At 41.7% G+C, this 25,898-nt stretch overlaps 1 protein-coding gene across 18 annotated transcripts in view; it reads right to left on the bottom strand.

Annotated features, from left to right (window-relative positions):
* The window catches only part of LOC138755231 (lysine-specific demethylase 4C-like), a 417,729-nt gene that overhangs the window by 162,508 nt on the left and 229,323 nt on the right, over nt 1–25,898 (bottom strand). For 16 of the 18 annotated variants that reach the window (XM_069920849.1, XM_069920842.1, XM_069920853.1 and 13 more), the window contains 2 exons: nt 25,217–25,430; nt 25,053–25,129 (listed from right to left, as the gene is read on the bottom strand). In XM_069920849.1, coding sequence (XP_069776950.1) covers nt 25,053–25,129; nt 25,217–25,430 — 291 coding nt within the window. Of the gene's footprint in view, nt 1–24,141; nt 24,533–25,052; nt 25,130–25,216; nt 25,431–25,898 lie in introns of those variants that run through there. The other 2 variants (XR_011352148.1, XM_069920985.1) reach the window with 2 other exon arrangements.

Here is a 25,898-nt window from a genome sequence, read left to right as displayed (position 1 = left end):
CCCTTCCCACTCACATTCCACCGTAAGCAATCCCTTACTAATCGCAGAGCACCGATGGCATATGGATTACTTAAAATGGTATGCGAGTGGAAAGAAAAAGGTTGAGAACCTCTGTATTAGAAAACAGGACTGTAACAAAATGGATATAAAATTCACTGAGGAACAACAAAGTAAAAGCTGATTAAAGCTACATTTCTAGATTGGAAGGAGTTCAGAGGTCAATAATTGAACTATGGCTTTTCTTAAAATATATTAATGACTGGATGTAGATAACAGTTTCAAAACGAAGATGGCACTAAACCTTATAGTGAACTGTGAGGACAACAGGAATAGACTTCAATGAATTGCTAGTGGAACTGCTATTAAAATGTAAGTGCAAGTTTGAGAAGAGGCGCAATTCAAAAACAGCTGCAAGAAAATTTTTTTAAAACTGCTGTTAGAGGAACTTGAGGCTCAGGCAACATCCGTGAAGGAAAATGGAATGTTGATGTTTCGGGTCATTAACCTTCATCAAGGCTGAAGGTGGAGAGGAAAGAGAGCCAGCAGAAGAACAGATGAGGGAGACGGGCCATTGGGTGGGGGTAGGGTCACCGAGAGAGAGAATAGTGAAAGAGAGGGAGAGAGACATTCACACACGGAACAGGAGGAGGAGGGCAAAGACAGATGTTGGAGTGTGATTTTGTCCATACCTTGATGAGTATTGGGCTCAAGCCCAAAATGTTGGTTATGTATCTTTATCATTACTTTATAAAGGGTGGCACAGTGAGTGTAGTGGTTAGTGCAACACTGTTACAGCACCTGCAATATCACTAAAACTAAGGAGTTCAAAACTCAATGTCATCAAAACTAAGGAGCTGAATGTTGACTTCAGGAAGGGCAAAGCCAGAGATGTACAATCCAGTGATCAATGGGGGAATCAGAGGTGGAGAGGGTGAGCAAATTTAAGTTCTTGGAAGTCACTATCTCAGAGGATCTTTCCTGGACCCAACACTCTAAAGGCATTGTGAAGAAAGCACATCAGTACCTCTTCCTACTCAGGAGTTTGCAGAAGTTTGATATGACATCAAATTTCTACAGAGCTGTGGTGGAAAGTGTGCTGACCGGCTGGCTGCATCATGGTCTGGTATGTGGACACCAATACCCCTGAGCATAAAGCCCTCCAAAAGGTAGTAGACACAGCCCAGAACATCACAGGCAAAATCTGTGTGACAGAGTAATATAGAGATGTTTGGGAGATAAATTGGGAAAGGTTTGTCAGAGCAGGTTACACAAAAACACTTTAAAACACAAATTTTTTGCAGGAGCTTTTGCAAGAGTGCTCAGAGACTCATGATGGACTGTTATTTGCAAAAGGCAACAAATGTAACAACAGGCAGTAGCAGCTTTGTCTGGAAAACAGAACTTGTTGTCTGAAAGGTCATGTGATCTTTGCAGGAAAAGAGCAGAAAAAAAGCAGGTTTTGCTCTCAGAGAGGAGGGAGAGAGAGTGAGAGAGAGAGAGAGAGAGAGAGAGAGACATACAGACATCGGTTCTAGAGAGAGGCAAGCTTTGGAAGAAGGCCTGGTCAAAGGAGAGGACTGGCTGTCCAATGTTTTGCTTGGAATAGGAGAAACAGAAAGGAACTCTGTGGTGACCTGAAATAAGAAAAACTCTCTCTCTGAAAACCAACAAGAACCGTGACTTTGCAGAGACAATGGAACTGCTTTGGAACAAATTGTTGATAAAGATCTTTCAAGGATTAGGTTTGGAGTCTTGGGAGAAGTTGGTTTTTACAAGCACAGAGGAAGGAAAGAAAAAAAAGGATTTCTTTTAGAGGGAGAGAGAAGTCAGTTCTACAATTGAAGCTGCAACATGCCAAGCTGGGAAGCTTGTTGAAAACCCCATTTTGAGACTAGTTGTGAGTTCTGAGTTTAGCCTGTTGAAAACCTTTGTAGTCCTAACAAGAGGAAATGGCTGGCTAGAGTGTTTTTCCTGAAATAAGGGAAACAAGGTGACCTAGAAGAAGGTTATCATTTGGCAAGTCACTGAAGTGACTGATCGGAGGAAATCAGTTTTTGTGTGTTGAACGAGCAACAAATATCTTTCTGAAATCAACAAGAACCTTCCTGAGTGGTAACCATTTACCATTAAGCACCAGAATGTGGTGAAAATTCATGAATATTAAATTCTTTGCACAGTATAAGAATTGCCTCATATTGGTGAACTTGGAGAAGAGAGAATTGAATTCTGGACTATTAAAGCAAAGAACTTTCCTGATCATATACACATTACAAACACATGCACTTATAATTGGAAGGGGGTTAAGTTAATAGTAATAAGTTAAAGTTTTATCCTGTTTTTATGTTAAAATAAAATTAAAAGCAACTTTTGTTTAAGTAACCATTTGTCTTGCTGGGATTTGGGGTCCTCTGGGCTCGTAACAAGACTATGTACAGATTTTTTTTGCATTATCAGTAAGTGGTAATTCTACCTCAACCGCAGAAAAAATCTCAGGGTTGTATATGATGTCACATATGTTCCTTTCAGTTTGTGGTGTCTGATATGAGGATACCCCACTCCTCAGAAAGAAACATGTGTGTGAATGGATTTAGGTGAGTAGGGGTTGCACAGGTCCAGACCCACTCTCTCGACATTCCCTCCTGGAATCAGCAGCATGGTGAGGTCCAATACGGCTGGGGAAGTTCTGTTGCAGTGAATGGCCTGACCAAGCTTTGATGCAAGGGATGCTTCATGGCACGTGTTTGCTAAATGGCCGTGGAGACGACAAGAGGGTTTATCCGTCCTTTGACAGGTGTTATTTTTCATCTGTAGGGTGTCTAGCCACCCTTTGCACCAGGCAAACCTAGTGGGGGAGTTGATTTAGTTGCTGACCACCCGAACAAGCGACAGGTAGTATGGGATGACCCGAGACCAGTAGCACTCAGATGAGTGACCTGACATGTATGTACTCTGACAATAAATCTGAAATCTTATCAGGATTGGGGTTCAAATTCTGTGCTGTCTGCAAGGATTTTCTATGTTCTCTCCATGTCTGCGTGGCTTTTCCCTGGGGGCTCTGGTTTTTTTTCTCACTTTTCAAAAACATACCAGGGATAGCAGGTCAATTGGATGTAATTGGGGCAGCACAGGCTCATGGGCCAAAAGGCCTGTTACCATGTTGTATGTCTAAATTTAAATTTAATAAAGTATATTGTTTGATCTGTTGAGTTTCTCCAGCATTGTTTTTACTTCAACCATGGCAGACTTCCATGTTTTACTGCTGGAGTGTGATACACAAGGACACAACCACTATCAGGGCTGCAATCTGGTAAGTCATAAAAATGACAATAGAAATCATTAGGGAGAGGTGAAGGGCAGATGGAATCATATAAGGGTGTGGCTAGAGCTGGTTGGAACCAGGAGAAAGAGAATGAAAATGAGCAATAAGGAGCTGGAGAAAAGGTACAGTGTATGAAAAATGGATAATGACGATAAATGGATAGAAAGGAAAGAGAGAGAGAGAGATTGGGACACAGGAGGTAAGGGTTACTTAAAATTGAAAAATTCAATGTTAACACCAATAGATTGTGAACTACCTAAGTGCAATATGATGGGCTGGTGCTCAAGCTCACGCTGGGCCTTACCCTGTTCAGGGAGAGACAGGTTGGTGTGGGAATGGGAAGGGGAGTTGAAATGGCAAGCAATTGGGAATGATTTACTAAACATTCTAACATCTGAAATATCTATGCTAAAACGGGCAAAGAAATGGAGAGAACTAAGGGCAAACTAATTTTGTTCAAGAAACTGGCAGGGTTGGTTGAGAAAATGGTGAAAATAATTCAGATTCTGTGCTAGAAAGAGTGCAGACATAAATCAATGAAATTATTCTGTTGGTAAGGAACTTTCATTCAAATTTAAATTTTACTTTAGACATATTGTATGGTAATAGGCCCTTCCAGGCCAGAGTCTGTGCTGCCCAAATACCTCAATAAGCCTACAACACCCATACGTTTTGAAATGTGGGAGGAAACTGGAGCATCAGGGCAAAATCCACGGAGACATGTGGAGAACATACAAACTCCTTACAGACAGCACCAGATTTGAACACATGTTGCTTGGCACTGTAATAACATTGCACTAACCACTACTTAACCGTGGCATCCATGAATATGAATAGACTTCAGAAATTGTTTTCCTTACAGCGATGGTGCTTGCTAAAAGCACAAAGTGAATACAGAGTAGAAAGAGAATTACTCCCTTTGGCAGGCAGGTCAAGAACCAGGGGTCACAGAATGAAAATAACTTCGAAAGAGCAGAGGAAGCATCTGGAAACAGATCTAGGTTAAAGTAGAGCCTGATTCAACTGCAGCTCTCAAAAGAAAGTTGGTCAATTACCTGAAAGGAAAGAATTTGCAGAACTATGGGGACAGGAACCAGCTGAATTGCTCAGACAGCCCGTGCACATTTGATGGCCACCTTCTGTGCTGAACCCAGTTACTCTTTTGAGTTTTACGCTCCAAATAGTGACTCAGGCCAATTATACATCTTGGGGAAATTGTTTGCTTCATGAACCCTTTCAAAACACTCAAGCTGAAAATGTGTTATTTCCCCTTTGCTTTGGAGTAGACACTGCCCATGAGGCAAATTCAGTTCTGTGCTGCCACCATCAATTGCCTTGTTTTTTTAGGTCTTGTTGCTCTGTCTAGTGCATGCTTTTAGCACCTATTATCACTTCCGTCTGCAATTTCAATGTGTCCTGGGTTCAAATTCTTCATTCAGTGTGTAGAAACAACTCTCATGTACCATGGCATTACCCTGTGTGACCCATGTTTAAAAATCTTGAGGATTAAGGACTTCACACTGTAGCTTGCCTGTTTCATCACAGATGTGCCAAGTGTCTTCTTCAGGGTTATTACTAAAGGAATGAATAACTAGTTATATTAAAACATTTTTTTGAAAAAGACCAAAGAAAATAGACATCAGAAAATAGTGTTTCAGCAAACGATGCATAATCTTGTCGGGAATGTTGCTGAAAGTGCATTAAGGCAAAGTTTCTCATCAGTTTGGTGAGGACCCCTCTCAAAAACACTGTTGCCATGATCTTCAAGTGTGTATTGCCAATCCAGCTATCAGTCCTCAAGCAGATTCCTGGGCTTAGTGAGCTCCTGCCCTGGACAGTCCCGTTGAATATATTGAATACAGATCAGGTGTCCTTTCTCACATTTGACAGCATTTGGAACTATGATCCCTAAAGTATCCAAGTAATTGTAAATCAGCCAACTGGCTCAGTTGATTGCAATTCACAGTAAGACAATGCAGTCTGAGGCTAGGCATCCAAATCTAAATATTTTGATGCTCTCTTTTCAAAGCCATCTGCCACTTCTTCTACTACAAAGGAATTATGTACCAGTTTGCCTGTAGCCATGGAGGAAACATTGTGTATAAACAGTGCCACAAGCAAAGGCAAAGGTACAGCATTATTAGTCGCATTAATTTCCTATTAATTACTAATGTTTAGATTTGCTCACGGTTGAATGGCAGAGCAGATTCAATAGGTTGTACAGCCTATTTCTGCTCCAATATCTTATAGTCTTACTATGTTGTTCAAGATTGCACTGGAAGGTTGTGGAGGCATGTATAGTTTGGCGTCCTTTGGTTGCAGAGTGTATCTCCCACATCTTTGAAATAAGCCACTTTGATAGTCGACTGCAGAAACAGTAATTATGTGCTATTTTTGATAATTTTCTGTCAATATTGATCCTGATCATTTTTTTCTGGTGGAGAATGAGCAGTAAGAATTCTGCTCAATACCAAGGGGACATGGTGAAACGTTAATTTAAAGGAGGTGACCTCTGACAGGCTAGATGTGGCACAATGGTCCCTTTTCATTGATTATTTCAAATATGAATAATTATAAGGTCTAGCAGCTTTTAGGCAGAGACTGTTTCTCTGTTTGTGCTCTGACCTTGTAGAATGGGGCTCACATGGGAATCCTGAGAATATAAAGCATATATTAATTGCACACGCACTGGATGCATCTCTTTGTCACTGTGAGATGCCTTCTTGTGTAGAGGAATTGGGTAGGCCCTTACAATGACCAGATTTTGTAGCATACAACACACAATGGCATAGCACAAGTCTCTTGTTCTATTGTGAGCCATCCTCTGAGCAGTGCAACAGTGGAATCTCATTTGAAGATCCTGGTGGCCATTTATATTGACCTCTTTTGTGGTACTGTGCCTATGGTTCTAACTGCAGTCTGCAGCACAATTTGGTAACCTGGACTGCAATAAGGAGGCAAAAACAGACTATCAGTTTTTGCCACAAGTAATCCACTGGTTCGACACAGCAATGGAAATGTGTCAGGGATGGGGACCTGCATCACAGTGAGTACGTAGTGCAAGCCTTCCAGATCCATGTCATTTATCCTGACGAATTGTTTTTGAAGTGGTGACAACACAAAACCAGGACTTTAATGGAATACTAGCATTTGAGTTGCTCCTCCTGTTTAATGCAGGCCCCAGAGCACCATTTAAGGAAAATCTACAATCCTGGGAAATTCACCCCCTTGTAACATTGCTAGTCACTTAAAATAATGTTTCTCTTCCCCTCTCCTTGCCCTGACTTATTTGCCGCATTAAGACCACAATCTGGGAAGTGTGGCGTATAATAAATTCCTTCCATAAGTGACTCATAATGTAAGTGACTCATTGCTCAGAAAGGCAGCATGACAGTGACCTGCAACTCTTTGGGGAGAGAAAAGCAGGTTCTGATGGAAGACTGCAGCTCTGCCACAATCAGATCATCGGAGACAATCATGGTCACTGAACACATTGCTTCTTAAATGTACAAGCACAATTCCCAGAAGTCTTTATAGGGAGAGCAGCTCCAAGTTTGATGCTTTCTCTCCCTCTGGCCTCCTTTCACAAATTTTTCTGGCCTTCCCTTTGCTACTGGTTAAGACATGAGGGGAAAATACAGTGCCCTCCATAATGTTTGGGACAAGACACTTTTTTCCTTTATTTGCCCCTGTGCTCCACAGTGTTAAATTTGTTACTAAACAATTCATAGATAAATGTGATGTCGAAGAGGGAGCTGGAGTAGAAAAATGGATCTCCAAGTGAATTTGTTTTTAAAACAGCCAAAAAGATTCTAACATTAAAAGAAAGTACAGGAAAAATCAAATAATCTCCAAAGTGATGGGGAAGAAGGAGAAAAAAGTGAATAGTAAAGAAATTATTGCCTCAATACCCCATAATGATCCTGTGCGATGGCCCTGTGGTGCCAAAAATGGTGGAGCCTGCCTGAAGCACTCAAGGTAGGATAAGATGATGATGGAGTTGTGACCAGCTCCGCAGGCCCCACAGAATCAGAGCTAAACAGGTGGGCAGACCTGGAGGAAAGCACAGGCGTCGTGGCAGAAGAAATTACGCCCGGACTACTAGTTGAGCCCCACACACAGAGGGGGAAGAGGGCCGAGGATGGGGGGTTGAGGGGGAGGGTGAAGGGAGGTGCGAGCGTTCAAGGCTCAGTGCCAAAAGAGCAAGGTGCACACAGCAACAGAGACTTACCCTTACCTGCAGAGGGGACGAATCCCAGGTGCAGTGGTGATGTTTCAGCAACGGCAGGGATGACTCCGACCCAGTGGTGAGGGTATTAGGAATTAGCAGTGCAGGAAGCGCATGGATGAAATGTACAACACAACTTCATAGACAGACAGGAGGAAAAAACGGAACAGAGAGGAAAAGAACTGGAGCCTTTTATGAAAAACATTAACGTGATGATAGAAAAAGTAATAGAGGCTTCAGAAAACAGAATAAAAAAGTTTTCAGAGATTTGCCAGTTGGGCTGGGAGAAGTTAGGAAAGCCATGGGAGAAATATCAGGAAGAGTGACTACAGTAGAGGAAAGGGTGGAAAGAATGGAAGGTAACATAGAGAGATTGGAAAATGACAGGGGAACGACAAAGAAAGAAAAATATGGAATAGACTAGATACTCTTGAGAACTTTAGCAAAAGAAATAACAAAAATTGTAGGGGTGAAAGAGGAATAGAAGGAATGGATCCAATAGCATTCTTTAGTGAATGGATCCTGAAAACATTGGGGAGGGAGACAATGGGGCGGGGGGGGGGGGGGGGGCGCTCCAAATTGAAAAGGCTAGCCACTCTCCTCTTCCAAAGCCAGGTCAAGGACAGAAGCCCCAATCTGGCCACATTCCAGGATAGGGAAACAATCTTATAGGCAGCATCTCAGGGAGCAAGGGAGAGGGGTGGCCCTTTGGAATATGAGGGGGATAAAATCCTCTTCTATCTAGGCATCACCAACTTAAGGAATTTGATCCACACACGAAAATGCAAGAAACAAGGGAATTGGGTCAACTTTACAATATCCAGCAACCCTGAAAATATTTTTCACTTGGGCCAGGGAAATATTAAAATACTGTAATACTTTGTCTCCCTCCCAAAAAAAATCCCTAAGGGAAATGGGGAAGAATGGATTCTAGGGTAAAGGCTGTATATACTGTTGGCTATATATAATGTAAATACAATTGAAGTAAATATTATAATTGGTTTAACAAAAGTAAATCTCATTTAAAAAGGGGGAAAAATGTTCAATGTGAGCTCCAGAGCAACTAAGAAGGTGGTGAGCGTCAAAGATGGGTGCAATGGGTACGCACCAAGAAGTTTAGAGTTGGTGTCATGGGGAAAGGTTGGGTTGGGTTGGGAGAGGAGGCGTTAGGGCTATATACTACTTATTTGATTTTATCCCCTTTGTCTTAATTTCCCATGATTTATTTTATACATGGCTGGCAGGACCAAAAAGAAGAGCACTATGGACTGGGTGAAAGTAAACTATTTTTTTGAGAGAGGTAAAGGGAAGGAATCAAAGAAAAAAGAGCTGGGGAAATGGACGAAACAATAAAATTTTGAGCTTCAATGTTAATGGCTTAAATGGATAAGTGAAGAGGAAAAGAGTCTTGGCACACATTAAAAAAAATGACGACAGATATGGCCTTTTTTTTTATAGGAGACCCACCTTACGAATAATTAATATCAAAAACTTAAAAAGAACTTGGGTGGAACAAGTGACAACTTCCTCCTTTAGCTCCAAGGACAGGGGAGTAGCTATTTCAATAGGGTAAAACATCTCACTAAAGGTCGAAAGGACCAAGCGGGTAGATTTGTAATGAAACACTATCAAATATATTCTGAACCCTGGACACTCATTTTGATGATGAAAAATTTACACAAAATGCCTTTTTGTAATTAATGGAAGGGTGGGAAAATGTCTTAATTGGAGGGGACTTTCATTTTTGCCTGGATCCAATAATGGACAAATCAGCCACGAAAGTGACAAGAGCCAGGGAAGCAAAAACAACTCTGGCCTTCATGAAAGAGTTAAATCTGGTGGATGCTTGAAGATGATGGCATCTGAGGGTAAGGTGTTATTCCTTCTACTTGAAGCAGCATAATTCTTACATCAGAAATGACTTGTTTCTTGCCTCAGTCCAGCTAGAGGGCAGAATTGTAGAAACTGAATATACAGCAATATGTATTATCAGATCATTCACCTTTGACCTTAACTATTGTCATGCCAGATAAACAAGCCACAGCATACAGGTGGTGCCTTAACCCATAGCTATTGAAAAAATAATGGAGTTTTGCAGTCATGTTCGAGCTCAAATAGAAAGATTCTGCAAAACAAACTGTGCCTCTACCGCCAATAAATTTCTGCTGTGCGATACATTAAAAGTTTATCTGAGAGGACAAATAATTGGATATTACTAAAAGTATTAAAAGAAAGCATATAAGGGTGGTCAATGAATTGGAACAAGAGATAACTCAATTGGCAAAGGACTACCAAAGATCAGGCTCAAGGTCAATACTTTGCAAATTACAAAGTGGAAAAAAGCATATTAAGATCTAAGCAAAGCTAGGGGAAAGAGCCCATAAGATACTGTCCTGGCAGCTGAGGGCAGAGAAAACTGCAAGGACAATCAATGCAATCCAAACAGGGCTAGACAGGATTTCTTATAAACTGAAAGAACTTTATGCAATTATATAAATCTGAGTCGAAGGGGGAATTGGACAAAATGGAGGAATTCTTGTCCAACTTGGAATTGTCAAATTTAGAATCTGAGGAGCTAGAAGGATTAGATACTCCCTTCTCAGAGGAAGAAATAGTAAATGCGTCGAGTTCACTGCAGACTAACAGGTCACTGGGGGAGGATGGCTTCCCTCCTAAGTTTTATTTAGAATTCAATGACCTGTTAATGCTTCTATTTATGGCTGAGCCAGACACCCTCCCATAGCCTTTTTTGATGGCAATAATTACAGTCATTCCTAAAAAGGATAGGGACTCACTAAAGCCATCCTCTTATACACCAATCTCACTTTTGAATACACATTATAAAATTATAGCTAAAGCTTTGGCAAATAGACTGACTTGGTATCTACCAAAATTAATAAATCCAGATCAGGTGGTGTTTGTGCAGAAAAGAAAACTGGCAGACAATTCAAGTAGGCTACTTAATATAATACATCTGGCCCAGTCAAGGGTGGATCCAAGTTTAGCCATGTCACTCGACACTGAGAAAGCCTTTGATATACTGAAGTGGGATTTTTTTTGGTGAAGGTGCTGGAAAATTGTGGGTTTGAGCATTGTACCACAAATCCAATACCAAAGTTGTCACTAATGGACAGACATATCCAGCCTTCCCACTGACCAGATCTAGTAGACAGGGTTGTCTGCTATTCTCTGCTCTATTCATATTGGCTATTGAACTGTTAGCGGAAGCCATTCACCAGGATCCAGGCATCAAAGGGTTTAGAGTGGGCCAGGAAGAACACAAAATTAATTTGTTTGCGGATGATGTTTTGATATATTTGACAGAGCCAGTAGGGTTATTTGCCACATTGTGGACTATACTGGAGGACTATGGCAAAATCTCAGGATATAAAATTAATTGCAATAAGGGTGAAATAATGCCGCTAATAAAAGGAGATTATGAGAAATACCAACGAGAGAGAAGATTTAAGTGGTTTCAAAAGGGGATGAAGTATTTGTGAATATGGACAGATAAGAATTTACAAACTTTATATAACTTATCTCCTCCTACTTGGAAGTATTGAGGAGAACCTACACAGGGGGAGATACACCAGCTTATGATGGGCAGGGTTAACTGTATTAAAATGAATGTGATATACCTCTTTCAAGCTTTGCCCATACCACTGCCCGAGTTTTTTTCCAGACACTTAACGATGCATCAGACAATTCCTGTGGAAGAATAAAATAGCTAGAGTCTCCATGGAAAAATTGACCTGTGACTATTGCCTCAGAGGAATGAGGCTCTCAGACTTTAAAAAATTTTATTGGGTGGCTCAGGTGAGGTTTATCACCTCATTCTTTGAGGGGGACAGTTTACCCTCCTAGGCACAAATTAGTCTACACGTTGTAGGGGAGGAGAAAGCAGGAGATTATATTTTCAAACGGGATACTAAATTAATAATGCAAAAAAAACCACACAACCCAATACTAAAGCATATAATCCAAACATGGCAAAAAAAAAGATTATTGGGTTAAAAGTAAATTTTGTAGCAACCTGTGCCCGGAGACATGGACCGGCCCGCAAAATAGCCGATGAACATGGCGACAATGCAGAGCTGGGGGGTGACACCGGCTGTTGTCCCAGGTGACCTCCACATGGGCAGGAACATTAGCCAATCCCAGATGGACGCTCCAATGAGACGGAGCCCTGACTTCAATGCCTGGGGCCAATGTCAGTACAATAACCAGAGAAATAAATCAGTCTCCTTTTCCAAGGCTTTGGTGTGTGTGTCGTTCTTTTCCATTCTCACACAGAACAAAGTTAGACCCAAAGATGACAGATCAAGCGGAGCCAGCAACCATCCACGTGGTCTCTCTCAGACTCCCAACATTTTAGGTTCCGCAGCCACACGTGGGGTTTGAGCAAGCTGAGGCTCAGTTCCAGCTTCGGTTCATTGCTGTCGGTGGCACTCGCTATTTCTGTAGAACTAAGTTGGACCCAAAGATGACAGATCAAGCGGAGCCAGCAACCATCCACGTGGTCTCTCTCAGGCTCCCAACATTTTAGGTGCCACAGCCACACGTGTGGTTTGAGCAAGCTGAGGCTCAGTTCCAGCTTCAGTTCATTGCTGTTGATGGCACTCACTATTTCTACGTCGTGAGTGCCCCTGATCAGGACACAGCAGCAAGGTTCGTAGATTTCTCATGGCAGCCTCCAGAGCAAGGCAAATTCACGGCCCTCAAAGAGCTATTAACCTGCACTTTTGGGCTCTCCCAGTGCAAGTGCACCACCTGATTACTGCATATAGATGGACTGGGGAGCAGTGCCCCACCCGCCCTAATGAGCAAGATGCTCGCGCTAACCAAGGGAAACGAGCCTCACCTTTTCTTTAAGCAGATCTGATATCCAACTCTTGCTCATGGAGGAGGTCTTCAGTGACCCTTGGAGGGTCCCCCAGGACATCCCCATGACTGTAATCATAACCCACTTTGGCTTGTTTGAATTTCTCCACATGCCCTTGGGTCTAAAGAACACAGAACAAACTTTTCAGTGGCTGATGGGTGCAGTGGGCTGAGACCATTTGCATTCATCAATTTGGACGATATCCTCATTGCCAGCAGCAGCCGCAAAGACCACGTTGCCCACCTGAGACAACTCTGCACCCGCTTGAGTTAGTTCGGCCTGATGATCAACCCCGTGCAATGGCAATTTGATCTGGATATCATTGACTTCCTGGGGCACAGTATAAACAGACAAGGGGCTACACCCCTCTCCGAGAAAATTGAGGCGTTCCGGCATTTCGCTAAGCACGCACGGTAAAAGTGTTGCAGGAATTCACTGGTATGATAAATTTTTACCACAGGTTCAGTCCAGCAGTGGCCCCCTCTTTGCACTGATGATAGGCATGGCAAAAACATTATTTGGGACGATGAGTCCTCCTGGGGGGTTCCAGAATGCCAAAGATGTGCTGACTAACACCACCCTCTTGGTCCACCCCAGACCAGAGTCACCTACCGCTCTAACTGTCGACGCCTCCAGCACAGTGGTAGGGGGCATGCTGGAACAACTCATTGACGGCCAGTTGCAACCCCTGTCCTTTTTCAACAGGGATCTCCATCCCCCAGAACTCGAATACAGTGCTTTAAACTGAGAGCTGTTGGCGCTGTGCCTGGTGTTAAGACATTTCCGTTACTTTTTGGAAGGCCAGCAATTCAAGGACTTCACCAATCACAAGCCACTGACCTTCGCCTTCCATAAGGTTTCAGACCTGAGATCAGCCCAATAACAGAGACATATGTCCTAAGTGTCCGAATTTACCACAGACATTTAGCATATCACAGGGAAAAAACATAGTAGTCGACATTCTGTCACGATTGAGTCGGTCCACGCCCTATTCCAAGGAGTTGACTACGAGGCCCTCGCCAAAGCGCAACAGCAGGTCCCTGAGATCCCTGCGTATAGGACAGCTGTCTCTGGCCTCAGGATGGAGGACGTCCCCATTGGCCCATGTAACCTGACATTGCCATGTGACGACTCTACCGGAAGCCGCCACCCCATTGTTCCAACTGTATGGAGGCGCCAGGTTTTCGATACCATCCACAATCTGGTGCACTCCGCAATCAGTGCCACGGTCAAAATAGTGGCCAGTAGGTTTGTCTGGCATGGCTCTGTAAACAGGTCAGCCAGTGGGCCAAGACCTGTACGAAATGTCAGTCCTCCAAAGTGCAAGTTCACATGAGAGTGCCCACACAGACTTTTGAGCCGGTACGGCACAGGTTCAGCCCTGTACACATCGACATAGTGAGGCCATTACTTGTTTCCTGTGAGGCGAGATACCAATTGACCATGGTTGACCACTCCATGAGGTGGCCTGGGGCAGTCCTGCTGGCTGATACCACCAAAGAGATCTACACCAGGGCACTGATTGACACAAGGGTGTCCCAATTCAGTGTCCCAGAGCACCTAACCTCGAACAGGGGTTCACCTCTGGGCTCTGAGCAGTGCTGGCTAACTTTTTGAACACACAGCTCCACCACACCACTATCATCCTCAGGCCAACAGGTTGGTGGAGCGCTTCCACAAGCACCTCAAGGCAGCCTTGATGGTCCAGCTCAAGGGTCCCAAATGGGTGGACAAACTACCTTCGGTCCTGTTGGGAATTCGTACCGGGCCAAAGGAGGACTTCAATGCCTCAGCAGCAGAGATGGTCTATGGCGTGCCTTTGATCAACTCCGGGGAGTTCCTAACCTCTGATAAATGCCCAGAAGACCCGGCGGCAACCCTCGAGAACTTGCAGCGTTAACTGGGGTCCCTGGTCCCTCGGCAATCTGCAACACATGGCCAGCCCAAACATAACATCCCCAGGGACTTAAAGACTCGTCGGTATGTATTCTTGAGAAGGGGCACGCACCAGCCACCCTTACAATGGTCCTACGAGAGGTCCTAAAAGGTCATCAGAGACAACGGTTCCACCTTCTTCCTCGACATCAGCGTTAAGGAGGAGACTTTTACCATCGACCGCCTGAAACCGGCATATATCTGGACTGTAATGAGCTAGTCTCCACTTCTCCTTCGCAATGCAGGAGCAGACTGTTCAAGGCTATGGACAATAGCCCGGTCACCGGTTCTTTTGTTGGGGGGAGGAGGTTCCTGTATGGCGTGCAGGCGGAGATACGGACTGGCTCGCAAAATGGCCAACGAACGCCGTGACCACATGGATCTGGGGGATGACACTGACCGTCGTTCCAGGTATCCTCCACACGGTGGAAAGATGGGGAACGTTGCCCAATCCCAGGCTGGCCCTCCGATGATGTGGGACCCTGACGTCAGCCTCCACGCTTTGCTCTTGCTATCACACTGATGCCACTTAATTTTGGTCTCATCTGTCCACAAGACCTTTTCCCAGAATTTTGCAGGCTTAAAGGAACTGCCCAAGATCCAAAGCATATCACCTCATCCGTGAAACATGGTGATGGTGGTGTTATAACCTGGGCATGTATGGCTGCCAAAGGTACTGGCACACTTAACTTCATTGATGATGTAACTGCAGATGGCAATAGAAAATTAATTCTGAGGTGTATAGAAACATCTTATCTGCTCAAGTATGAGCAAATGCCTCCAAATTCATTGGATGGCGTTTCATCCAACAGCACAACAATAATCCCAACACAAAGCTAAAGCAACAAAGGAGTTTTTCAAAGCTAAAAACTAGAAAATTCCTGAGTGGCCAAGTCAGTCACTCAATCTAAATTCAATTGAGCATCCTTCCATATGCTGAAGAGAAAACTTAAAGGGGACAAGCTCACAAAGCAAACAGGAGCTGAAGATGGCTGCAGAGAAGATGCTCAGCACCTGGTGATATCTGTGAATCACAGACTTCAAGCAGACATTGAATGCAAGCGATATGCAACAAAGTACTGAACATGACTACTTTAATATGCATACTATTGCTATGTCCCAAATATTATGGTGCCCTGCAATGAGGGGACTAATTATGAAACGTGGTGTAATTTCTACAAGGTCAAACTAAAATGTACAGAAATACCTTTGAATAAAATCAGGAATGTGCACGTTAACCACATGTAAATTGTTTGATTACGGATTAAAAACTATGGAGCACAGGAGCAAATAAAGGAAAAAAGTGTCTTTGACCCAAACATCGCTGAGGGCACTGGATGTATTTCAAAAATATGAAGTTATAAACTGTAATCTACAGCTCCTCTCACGTCAAGAACAGTTTCTGTCCAACAGCTATCAGGCTCTTGAACCTCCCCTTGTTACACTATCAGAGACTGCTCCAGCACCACAAAAGGACTCTTCACACTATTGCTGTCACTTTCTTGGCGCTGATGAATATTTATCACATACCTATTTATTGTATTTATTGTCTCCTTCAAATTCAATTAAGTATACATTTGTAGTTGGGTTTGTTGTTTTGTAGTTGTTTAAACAAAGTTCCTAATTAGCTGCAATAAGAAATTTTGTTGCATATGTACATGGTAAAATGCATACAATAAACTCCTATCATTAATAACACCAAAACCTGTTGCAAAATATAAAGTTGCACAATAGAATGCAATAAGCATTTATCAAGTCAAACTCAATAGCAAGCCCCAAATAACTGACTTGCTGGAAAAGCACAGATGTACAACTGTTCCCTGCTATTGTAATATTTTCCTGTGTAGGGTCCACATGGAATGCTCACTTCAAAAGCCCTTTTCCACTGGCATCTCAGTTAATTGGTTGTGCAGTGACCCAGTTAAAGAAGCCGTGTATGCTGTCTCCACTGAGCCACTATTAACTGGGACTCAAATGGCTTTCCCACTGACCACAAGTCATCCCTGGAGATAGGAGAGTCTACCTTCAACAATAGACCTGGGCTGCAACGTCCTTTTTTCCCATTGGTTTAATTGACACGCTGGCATCAGCTGATATCAGGGATTTGAGTAGGGGTTGAGGCTGTCAATCCCCGGCATGGTTTTTGGTCATTTGACACCGACGGGCTGATTGGACCCTTAATTGGTAAATTGGCTGTCAATTCCTGTGACAAGGCTCTAGAGGAAAAGGGGCTAAAGTCATTATTTTACAAAGATAGTGGCAACTGTGAATTGCAATGGGAAGAAAGTCACATGTGCACACTCTTCAGGGATCTTGCATCAGATGTTTGGAGGTCCAACTCTATTTTCTAACCTCAAATCAAAATACTCAAGTATCAAGTAATTGTCTCTTTCCACTGAAACTTACTATCTACTTGGCTAGCAAACTGACAAAAGGAAATCAAAGTTCCATTTTTCTGAGAATTTTTTTTGTTTTTCAACTTCATTAAACCTGCTGTAATGGAACAATTGGGCAGAAAAAAAACTGAAGTTAACAATTTGAAACTGTTTTATAATTAGATGAGCAATACTGATTTAAGAATATCATCACCTATGCAACACTAGCCCTTTTTCCTCTGGCAGCTTGTCCCAGGAATTAACTGGTTAAGGGTCCAGTGGAAAATGCAAACAATCAGCAGTTTGGGGATTGACAGCCTCCACCCCTCTTCATAAACCTGTCATCAGCTGACACAGAGATGCTGATTAAACCAGTGGAAAAAGGACAACTTCCATCCATTCCATTCGAAGGTAGACTCTCCAAACCCTGGGGATGAGTGTGTTCAGTGGAAAAGCAGTCAGTGTCCTGGTTAAAGGTAGCCCAGTGGAAACAGCACAAATGGCTTCCTATCCCAGGACACTGCATGGTCAATTAACTGGAATGCCAGTGGAAAAAGGGCTACTGATTCCAGTATGTTTCACTCACCCAATTGTCTTCAAGTGCAGAAACCTGGATACAAGGAAAATTTGGTTCATCCAATCATCAAAGCTCACCAATGAAAGGACAAAGACCAATCAATTACCAGTCAAATATTTTGGTAAATTAGTTGGAGTCTTGAATTTTCTCGCAGCTGACATTTTGCAGATAAAACAGCATTTAGTGAATAGAAAGCAATAAATTACATTGCTATGATTGGCTGGGTTTCTTCAACTATGATCATGCCAAAACCATTAGCATTCACTGCCGTTGTGTTGTGAAGCTTCCAACAGCTTCTGGAGAATGCATTTTGCAGAGATCCAGACACTGCTATCTGTATTTCCCAGCTCTTATGCAGAGTGAGATGCTTAACAGATTACAGTTTCAAAAATCAATCATCTGGTAAGAACTAGATTACTCACCAACTGTTCATGCTGGAAAAAAACAACTTGACAATATCATGTTTTGAGTCAAGAGGTTATAGCTTTAATAATGCACCAAACTACATGAACTTTTGCCCTGAGATCAATTTTATTTCGAAGCACTACAAGCTCTTCAGATCAATATTTCAAAAGATGCTAGATTTTTTTAAACTCCATTTATTTACTTTTAATAAGTAGTTATTTCAGCTTTTACCTAATCATATCTGTTTCTTCCTAAACTTCTGTAAAATGTTCAAAAGGTTCATTAAAAATTATACATTTCTCATCTTGTTTAATCTCTGCAAGAATCCTTCATTATGAGTAGCTTCTCAGCCAATTTAAAGGCATCACTGTTGTGTGATGCGAGAAATCACTTTAAACAGATATCTGCACTCTACATTAGGAAAGGAAAACTCCGTGGTCAATGCTGCCATGTCTGTGCAGGCAACTTTTTTTTGAGAGAAAAGTGGTGACAGCCACCACCTTACATTCTGTGCTGGACAGGCTAGAGCTTTATTCCCTAGAGCATGAGAGGCTAAAGGATGATCTCGTAGTGGCCATCTTTTACAATGTGTGGTTTGATAATCAGACTGAAAAGAAGTTTTGTACCAACTGGCTCCTGGCTCAATCTACGAAGAACCAACTGTTCTCATTGATGACACTTGTTTAAGTGCTGCTAACAGGTTTTGCTACCCGGGCAGCACAATAACATCCTCAGCTTCTCAAGATGTAGTGACTGAGTCAAGACCAGAAAGGTCAGCTTTGCCTTTGGGCAGCTGAAAGATTGGGTTTAGATACAGAACATCAGGTAGGCCATCAAGTGCAAGTTGTACAGGGATGTTGTCATATCAGCCTTGCGAGATGAATATGAGGTGTGGTGCCCATATCAGACTCACTTATGTCAGTTTTGCCAACTGCAGCAGCGTCACCTACGCTCTCTGATGAAGATCACCCGGCGAGACAAGGTCTTCAATACTGAGATAATTTCTTGAGCCAGAAAGCCAGAAATTTCACTCTTGGCGATATCAGCCCAACTGCGCTGGGCAGGATATGTTGCTAGAATGCCTGACAGAAGACTACCCAGGAACATCTTATATGGCCAACTGTCCAGCCGTATCTGAAAACAAGTAGGCCAGCGATTATGGGTACAAGGATGTTCTGCACAGGACCCTCAAAAAAGCTCACATTGCCCCATCAACATGGGAGGATGTGGCTCAAGGTCACTTGCAATAGAGGGACGCCATCAGAAAAGATGCGGACACTGCTGTGAACAAGCTCAGATGCAACAGAGGAAAAGTCACAGGAAGCGTCACACCAGACCTTTTGCCCCTGTTGCCCCTCCAGGCCTCATCTGCCAAGTATGTGGCAAGCGGGGCCTCTCAAGGATCAGCCTGTACAGCCACACCAGGATGCACATATCAAACCGCACAAACTGACTGAATGGAACCATTATCATCCAATGGGATGGATTGCCAGAGATACCATTTGTGTGCCAAATAGTATTTCAGTGGTTGATTGGAGGGCTGCACTGATGTTTTTTAAAAGACATACACCACAGTAGTCAGCCATTTTGGACAATGAGTCTGTGCTCCCCAATTTAAAACCCAAAAAGCTACATCCCTGGTACGTTTTGAATGGTGGAAGGAAACCGGAGCCCTCAGAGAAAACCCATGCGGACACAGGGAGAACGAGTAAACTCCTTACAGACAGCGTGGGACTTGAATCCTGTTCTGATCCCGATCGCTGGCGCTGTAAAGGCATTGCGCTAACCGCTATGCTAACCGTGCCGCCCTACATGCTACAAAAATAAAATAAATACTGAAACATAGATATTATGCAATTGAAGTTTTTATTTGTCTCTGCTTGAACATAACTGATGATAATTTATCAAAAAACAATCCATAGAAAAAGTTCAAGCAATGAGATCAACCGTATTCCTTCCAAAAAGCTACAATGATGCCAAATCCGTAGGTTGTCCACCCTTGATCTATTGCATCATTTATAAAATGTATTGCATAATTTACAAAATGTACTGCACCAACAGCAATTCCTGGATATACAATCTCTCTCACCTAAATGGACTAGTGCCACAATTGCACAGAAGCTCCATCACTTCCTAAGTGACATCCTATCTTGATGGGAATGCATCATGGTTTCTTCATCACTAACAAACCCTGCAAACCTAATTAAAAGCATTCTGTGATTAAATTCATCAATAATAATGTTACTTTGTCCTCACTTACCATCTAAACTAGATTCCTGGCAATAATCAGGACTTGTCCATAACTTCTGGCTCATCATGAATAATGCTAAGTCTAAAGGGCTCGTCAAAAATATACACATACAAAGGATAAAAGATCATTTAATAATAAAATTCTTCAGAGTTTGTATCAGTCAATGTAATATGGAGCACAACTCCTCCAAATGTACTTCATTCCTTACATTTTGCATATCTGAGTCCATGAATGCATTTCTTAGTTTCTTTACCCCATGTTTTAGGTGGAATCTTTACATTTGAACTCAATTTGCATGCAATAATTCAAAACAAAATGAAAATTGCTTCACAAAAAATACAAAAATGAGCATGCTTTTCAATGTCAAGGAGCTATGGCATCAGACTATAAGCTGCAATGATCAAGAGTAATGAATCTGGTTATAGTAACAGCAAAACCTAATTAAGATTCACACCTTTGAATTGAAGAAGATAAATGAGCATGTCAGTTCCATAATGGATGCAATGAAATTTGTACAAATGGCCAAATCCAAAAACAAAGTTTCAGAAAAAAATTACCAAGAGTGCAGGATAACGAATTATAACAGATAAAATCTGCTGTTTTAAAGCACGATCATAGATTACTAATTAAGAATGCCTTGAATAAACCAGTTTATGTGAGTAACTGCAAGGCACAAAGCAAGTGGAAAAGCTGCAGCTTGATTGTGCTTTACTTCACTTCCATAAAAGAGAAATCCTACCACCTCTGAAACTGGGGCTGTGCACAACTCCATCACTGGTCTTCATCAATGCAAAACTAATGTTCTGCTGTTGCACTGAGAGTGGGGATTAGGGTGGGGGGGGGGGGGAATCCTTGGTGAAAGAGGTCTGAGGTAAATATCAGGAATTGTGGACCTCAAACTCAAGGAAATAACAAGGTTGGAGGGGGCAGGTTTAAAAAAGAAGGATACCTGGATGCTAGGGGATTTGGAACCTGGGAGTTTTCAGAAAGAGGTGGAGAAAGGGTCTTCCTATTCCCGTCCACAGATCTCATTCTTCCTCTGTTCTTGACAACAGGAAAATGCAGACTTAATCAGGAAAATCAAGTTTGTTTTTTTTAAATCACATGAACCAAAATTTGGTGATGGAGGTAGTTTTGCGAGCAAACTAGTAGATATTTCTTACAAGTAAGACACTGCACAGAAGTGCAGATTTACAGAGATCGATTTGTATACATCAAAGGCAACATAATTTAACAATTTTGGGGATCGTTCATAAGTCTGATAACAGTAGAAAAGAACCCGTCCGTGAATTTGGTGATCCGTGATCTCATATTCACAAATCTTCTTCCGAGAGGAGAGGGGTGAAGAGTCTTTTAATGTGTTAGCTGTTTTTCTAAGGCAGCGAGAGTTGTAGATGGAGTTTATGGAGGGAGGTAGGTGTCATGGCCTGAGCCACATTCACATCAATCTGCAGTTTCTTGCATTCTTAGGTGGAGCAGTTCCCATCTCACACAATGATATATACCTTGACAGGATGCTTTCAATGTAGAAGTTGATAAAGTGTACTGGTAACATTCCATATTTCTTCAGGCTTATGAGGCAGTAGAAAGCTGATAAGCTTTCTTGCCCCTTGTATCAATATCGGTGGACCAGAACAATTCACTGGAGATGTTTACACTTAGGAACTCAATCCAATTTCATTTTCCAAGTGGTGTGATCTAATATGATCAGTCATCATTTAGCCAGAAAATCACATGTCAATCCTCCAGAGTGCCTCTGATCAGAATTGGCTACCATACTCCAGTGGTGCATCACACATTGTTATGTATCAGTAGCCCCCAGCCAAGATCTAGAAACGTAAGGCTGCTGGGCATGAATCCTCCTGACAAAAACAGAAAAGGCTGCAAGCACTCAAAAAGTCAGGAAGCATTACAAGGAAAGAAAATGTGCTTACGTTTCAGATCCTTCATCATCAATGGAGAAGTAAGAAAAGAAATCTGCTTTGCATTGCAAAATGGGGTAGGAAGATAGAGAAACAGAGGGAAAGTCTCCAACTAGGTGCAGTCCAAAGTGCTCAAGATAAAAATTACTAAAAAATGGCAGTGCAAAGACAGAATAAACAAATTGAAACAGTGATGATACAGCAACCACATCAGTGGGAGTCACAGCATGGAAACAAACCCCTCAACTCAAGTTGTCTATCATAGCCAGTCCCATTTGCCGGCTGTTTGCCTATGACCTTCCCTATCCATCCAACGTGCCTTTTAAATGCCAAACTGTACCTGCCTCTGCAGCTTCCTCAATAAAAGTGGGAAAAGAAAGTGGTGTCTTGGGTAAACTTGTACCTCTCACTTGCAAAAGTAAAAAACAACAAGCAGGTTCTCAGCCTTCCAGAAGCAAAGGCTGCAAAAGTAAAAAAACACGGTTTAAATCTTCCATTACAGTGGTTTACTTAAATTATTAAATTCATTATTAAATCAACCAAAATGCCACGCTAGAATCTAAAAAAAGGCCCTCCATTTCCACCATTCCCAATTCCCATCAATTCCCCACCCCCACCTCTCACCGGACTTCCCATTGTGAGCAGCACAATTTTCACCACATCCCCGCTTTTCAGCATTTGAAAGAAATCCTCTCCAATTTCCAGGTCTGCTCTTTCATTCTCCACTGAAGAGCACTGTCCCATGTAACTACACGACATGTATCTTCCCCAATCCTTACAGATTAAGCAGCAATCACCCAACTTGATTCAATTCTGTGTGGTGCACTCGCTGCTCATAGTGTAGTCTCCTCTGCATTGTGAAAACCAAATGCAGATAAGGTGAACACTTTGCAGGACACTCCCATTCAGTCTGCAAAAGTGACCCTGCGGTGCCAATCACCTTTCACTCTAATTCTGCTTTCTGTTCCCACTCTCTCTTGTCTTCAACCTCTTATACTGCTATCCCAATGCCTAATGCAAACTCAAGGAACAGCATCTTATCAGCACTGTTGAGGCAGACAGGAGAGTACGAACTATTCCATCACGTTACCAAAAAGACTGCAACAATTCAACGTGCCTCACCAACATCTGTTCAAGAGCAGCAATAAAAAAGGATTAAATCCTGCAATTACAAAGAGCATTGGTGAGTCTGCACCTGAAATACCACATACGTTCTTTCTAGCTTCTGAAGGAAAAATTTGGGAAAGGAGTACAAAAAAAATTTACCAGATTGATCGTTGTTTGGGATAGATGATGATTGTTTCACTATTGTCCCCAATTCAAAATCCTGCAGTCTCTACTGAAATATTCTAAGTTGTTACTTTTAGACTTTAATAGAGAATTGAACCAATTCAGATAACTATCCACATGTCTTTTCTCTCCACGGATGTGGATTCCAATATCTTTTTGGTTGTATCTATCTCAATGTTTGCTGAATCTTGGTGGTCAGTGATGATATTCATTTTAATACTTAAGTGGCAGCCTTGGTGATTCTTAATGCAACTTTCTTAGTAATTGCCTCAATCACACTCCCGGCCACACTCTGCCTCATGTCATGGACAGCAAAGCAGCCTTGAGGAGGATATTTAGAAATGCTCTCCACTCACTTGGGCTTATTTGGAACCATTTATTTTTTTCTTCTGCATTACAAATGTAATTTTGATGCAACTGACAAGTTCAGTCTGTAACTTATCACAGACAATTCCTTTCTTGGGAAGTGATGCTGCTTGTCCAGCTGAATGCTTCCAGCATTTTTGCTTTTGTTTTAAGTTCCCCTTTATCGGGAAGTTTTTGATCATTTCATCCCCCTCCCCCCACCCCACCACCAAATCTAACTGGACATGCCAAGCTAACCAAAATATATCATCTCTTCTTTGATCATGTGATCATAATATACTCAGAAACTGAAATAAAATCAGTTAATATCAATAGAAAAGTCATGATCCTAGATAAGGCAGAAAAAAAAGTGTAAAAAAAATCTAGCCACTCCAGGAATAGTTGGTTTATTCAATACAGTTTGCATCCAAATTCAAATATGAATCACTCATGAACAAATACAGGTATGTAACTTCACTGGTGAGTAACTCATTCCCTGTTCAATGGTTATATTGAGCAAAAATGCTCTGTCAAGCTTCTTTTAACCATTATTAAGTTTAAACCAACTAATTTTATTTGGGAAGAAAAGAGGGGAAGTATTTGGTTACCTACCTTTAAGCTTTTCTTTCCTTGAATGGAAGCCTCCTTCAGATACCACAAAGAGCAAGATCAAATCACTGATAAGCAGAATTGCAAAGACATTATCGCTTTAACATGTCTCCAACATTGATGCCAATATGTTGATGTCATTATGTCACATGCATCTCCTTTCTCTCCAAAGCTACATATAAACAGTGTCATTTCTGGATTACACCAGTATTTTCCAGATGACGAAGAAACATTTTTCATGTAATGCATTAATTCTTTAATCAACAGATATATTCACATCTCTCCAAAAGGGAAAGACAGGTTGGTATTTGGAGCTTGCTTCCATTTAAAGAATGATGAAAACCTTATCAGGTAGGTGGTAATGATCTTTCCTTGATTCACATTTAACGAACTACTGAATTCAGAAGAAATATACAATTAGGAAAAAAAGGCATTATGGAATGGACATTCATTTACTAGAGATCTACCAAAAGTACTTGTTAATGCTTTTCCCTCCCTGAGGCAAGGAAGTAACCATCAGCATTTAGCCATGAAACATACCACAGTCAAAATTGTGCTCTACACCAACACATCTGAAAGATTTCAGTGGTCCTTTTTTTTTTACCTCATTCAGTTTTTTGGAATAATTCTCATTACATTACTGAAATGCAATTTTTACTTGTGATTAAAAGTTTAAAGCCCAAACAAATCTATCTTTAACATGTGATATAACTGAAGCCTATTAATTGATAAATTGCTATCATCAAGATTACTTTCAACGAAAAGTAAATAAACAAAACAAGTCTGTCTTTAATAAATCTGGAACTTATCAATAATCAAAATCATTAACCCTTTTAGTGATCCATCAGTATGAAATAATGCGTGATCTTCGGCTGAACTGTGAATTAATTAAATGCATTAATATAAGTACTTACTGCAGTCCATGCGCCAATTATACAACGAGAACAAGTCCAGCCATCATGGATCTCACGAAGTGGAACACCATAACAACCTGCAGGTCAAACTCAAGAGTCATAATCATTATTCAAAGGACAAAAATGAAAATTTAAGGGAGCAGAATTAGTAAAATAACACCTACTTGCATGAACTTGTAGATTGCACTTAGCACAGGATATCAACAAACTAGTTCCATCTTCTTCAATAAATGAATTTGATGGGTAAAATTCATTACTCTCTTCACTGTATGCAAAGCACATTTCTGGAATAAGTGGTTTTGTTTTATCTTGCTTGGCTGGTGACACCTCTGTTGAATCCGATGTGAATTGAATTCTTCTTTTCACTGTTTGATCAGGCTGCATGAGAAACATGTATAATGAAGTTAATTGTGATGGAGTTTCTCATGCAAAAGTGCTTGAAAATGCTCTGATTACCAAAGAGAGAAAAAAAATTGTGCTGGGTTTCATATGTTAGCATCATTCTTAAGCTGAGGATAACACATTCAGAAACTAAGGAGGGAGGAGTGATTGTGCCTGCAGACTTTCAGTAAAGTAAAAACACAATGCAGGAGAAACTCAACAGGTCAAACAGCAAAGATAAAGATACATCGCCAGCATTTTGGGCTTGAGCCCTTCATCAAGATATCTTTTTACAGAAACCAAGTAAACTTGTTTTCACTCAGAGGTCCACAACCTCCAAGAGGGGAACACAGTTATCATAGCTCTTAGCACAACACTGTTACAGTGCTAGATGGAATCCGGGGCTGTCTCTAAGGAGTATGTATGTTCTCCCCTTATCAGCATGGAGTTTCCTCCGGGTGCTCC

Source organism: Narcine bancroftii, chromosome 1 (genome assembly GCF_036971445.1).
Source record: "Narcine bancroftii isolate sNarBan1 chromosome 1, sNarBan1.hap1, whole genome shotgun sequence".
NCBI classification, from domain to species: domain Eukaryota; kingdom Metazoa; phylum Chordata; class Chondrichthyes; order Torpediniformes; family Narcinidae; genus Narcine; species Narcine bancroftii.
This window is presented reverse-complemented; position numbering and strand designations above follow the sequence as displayed.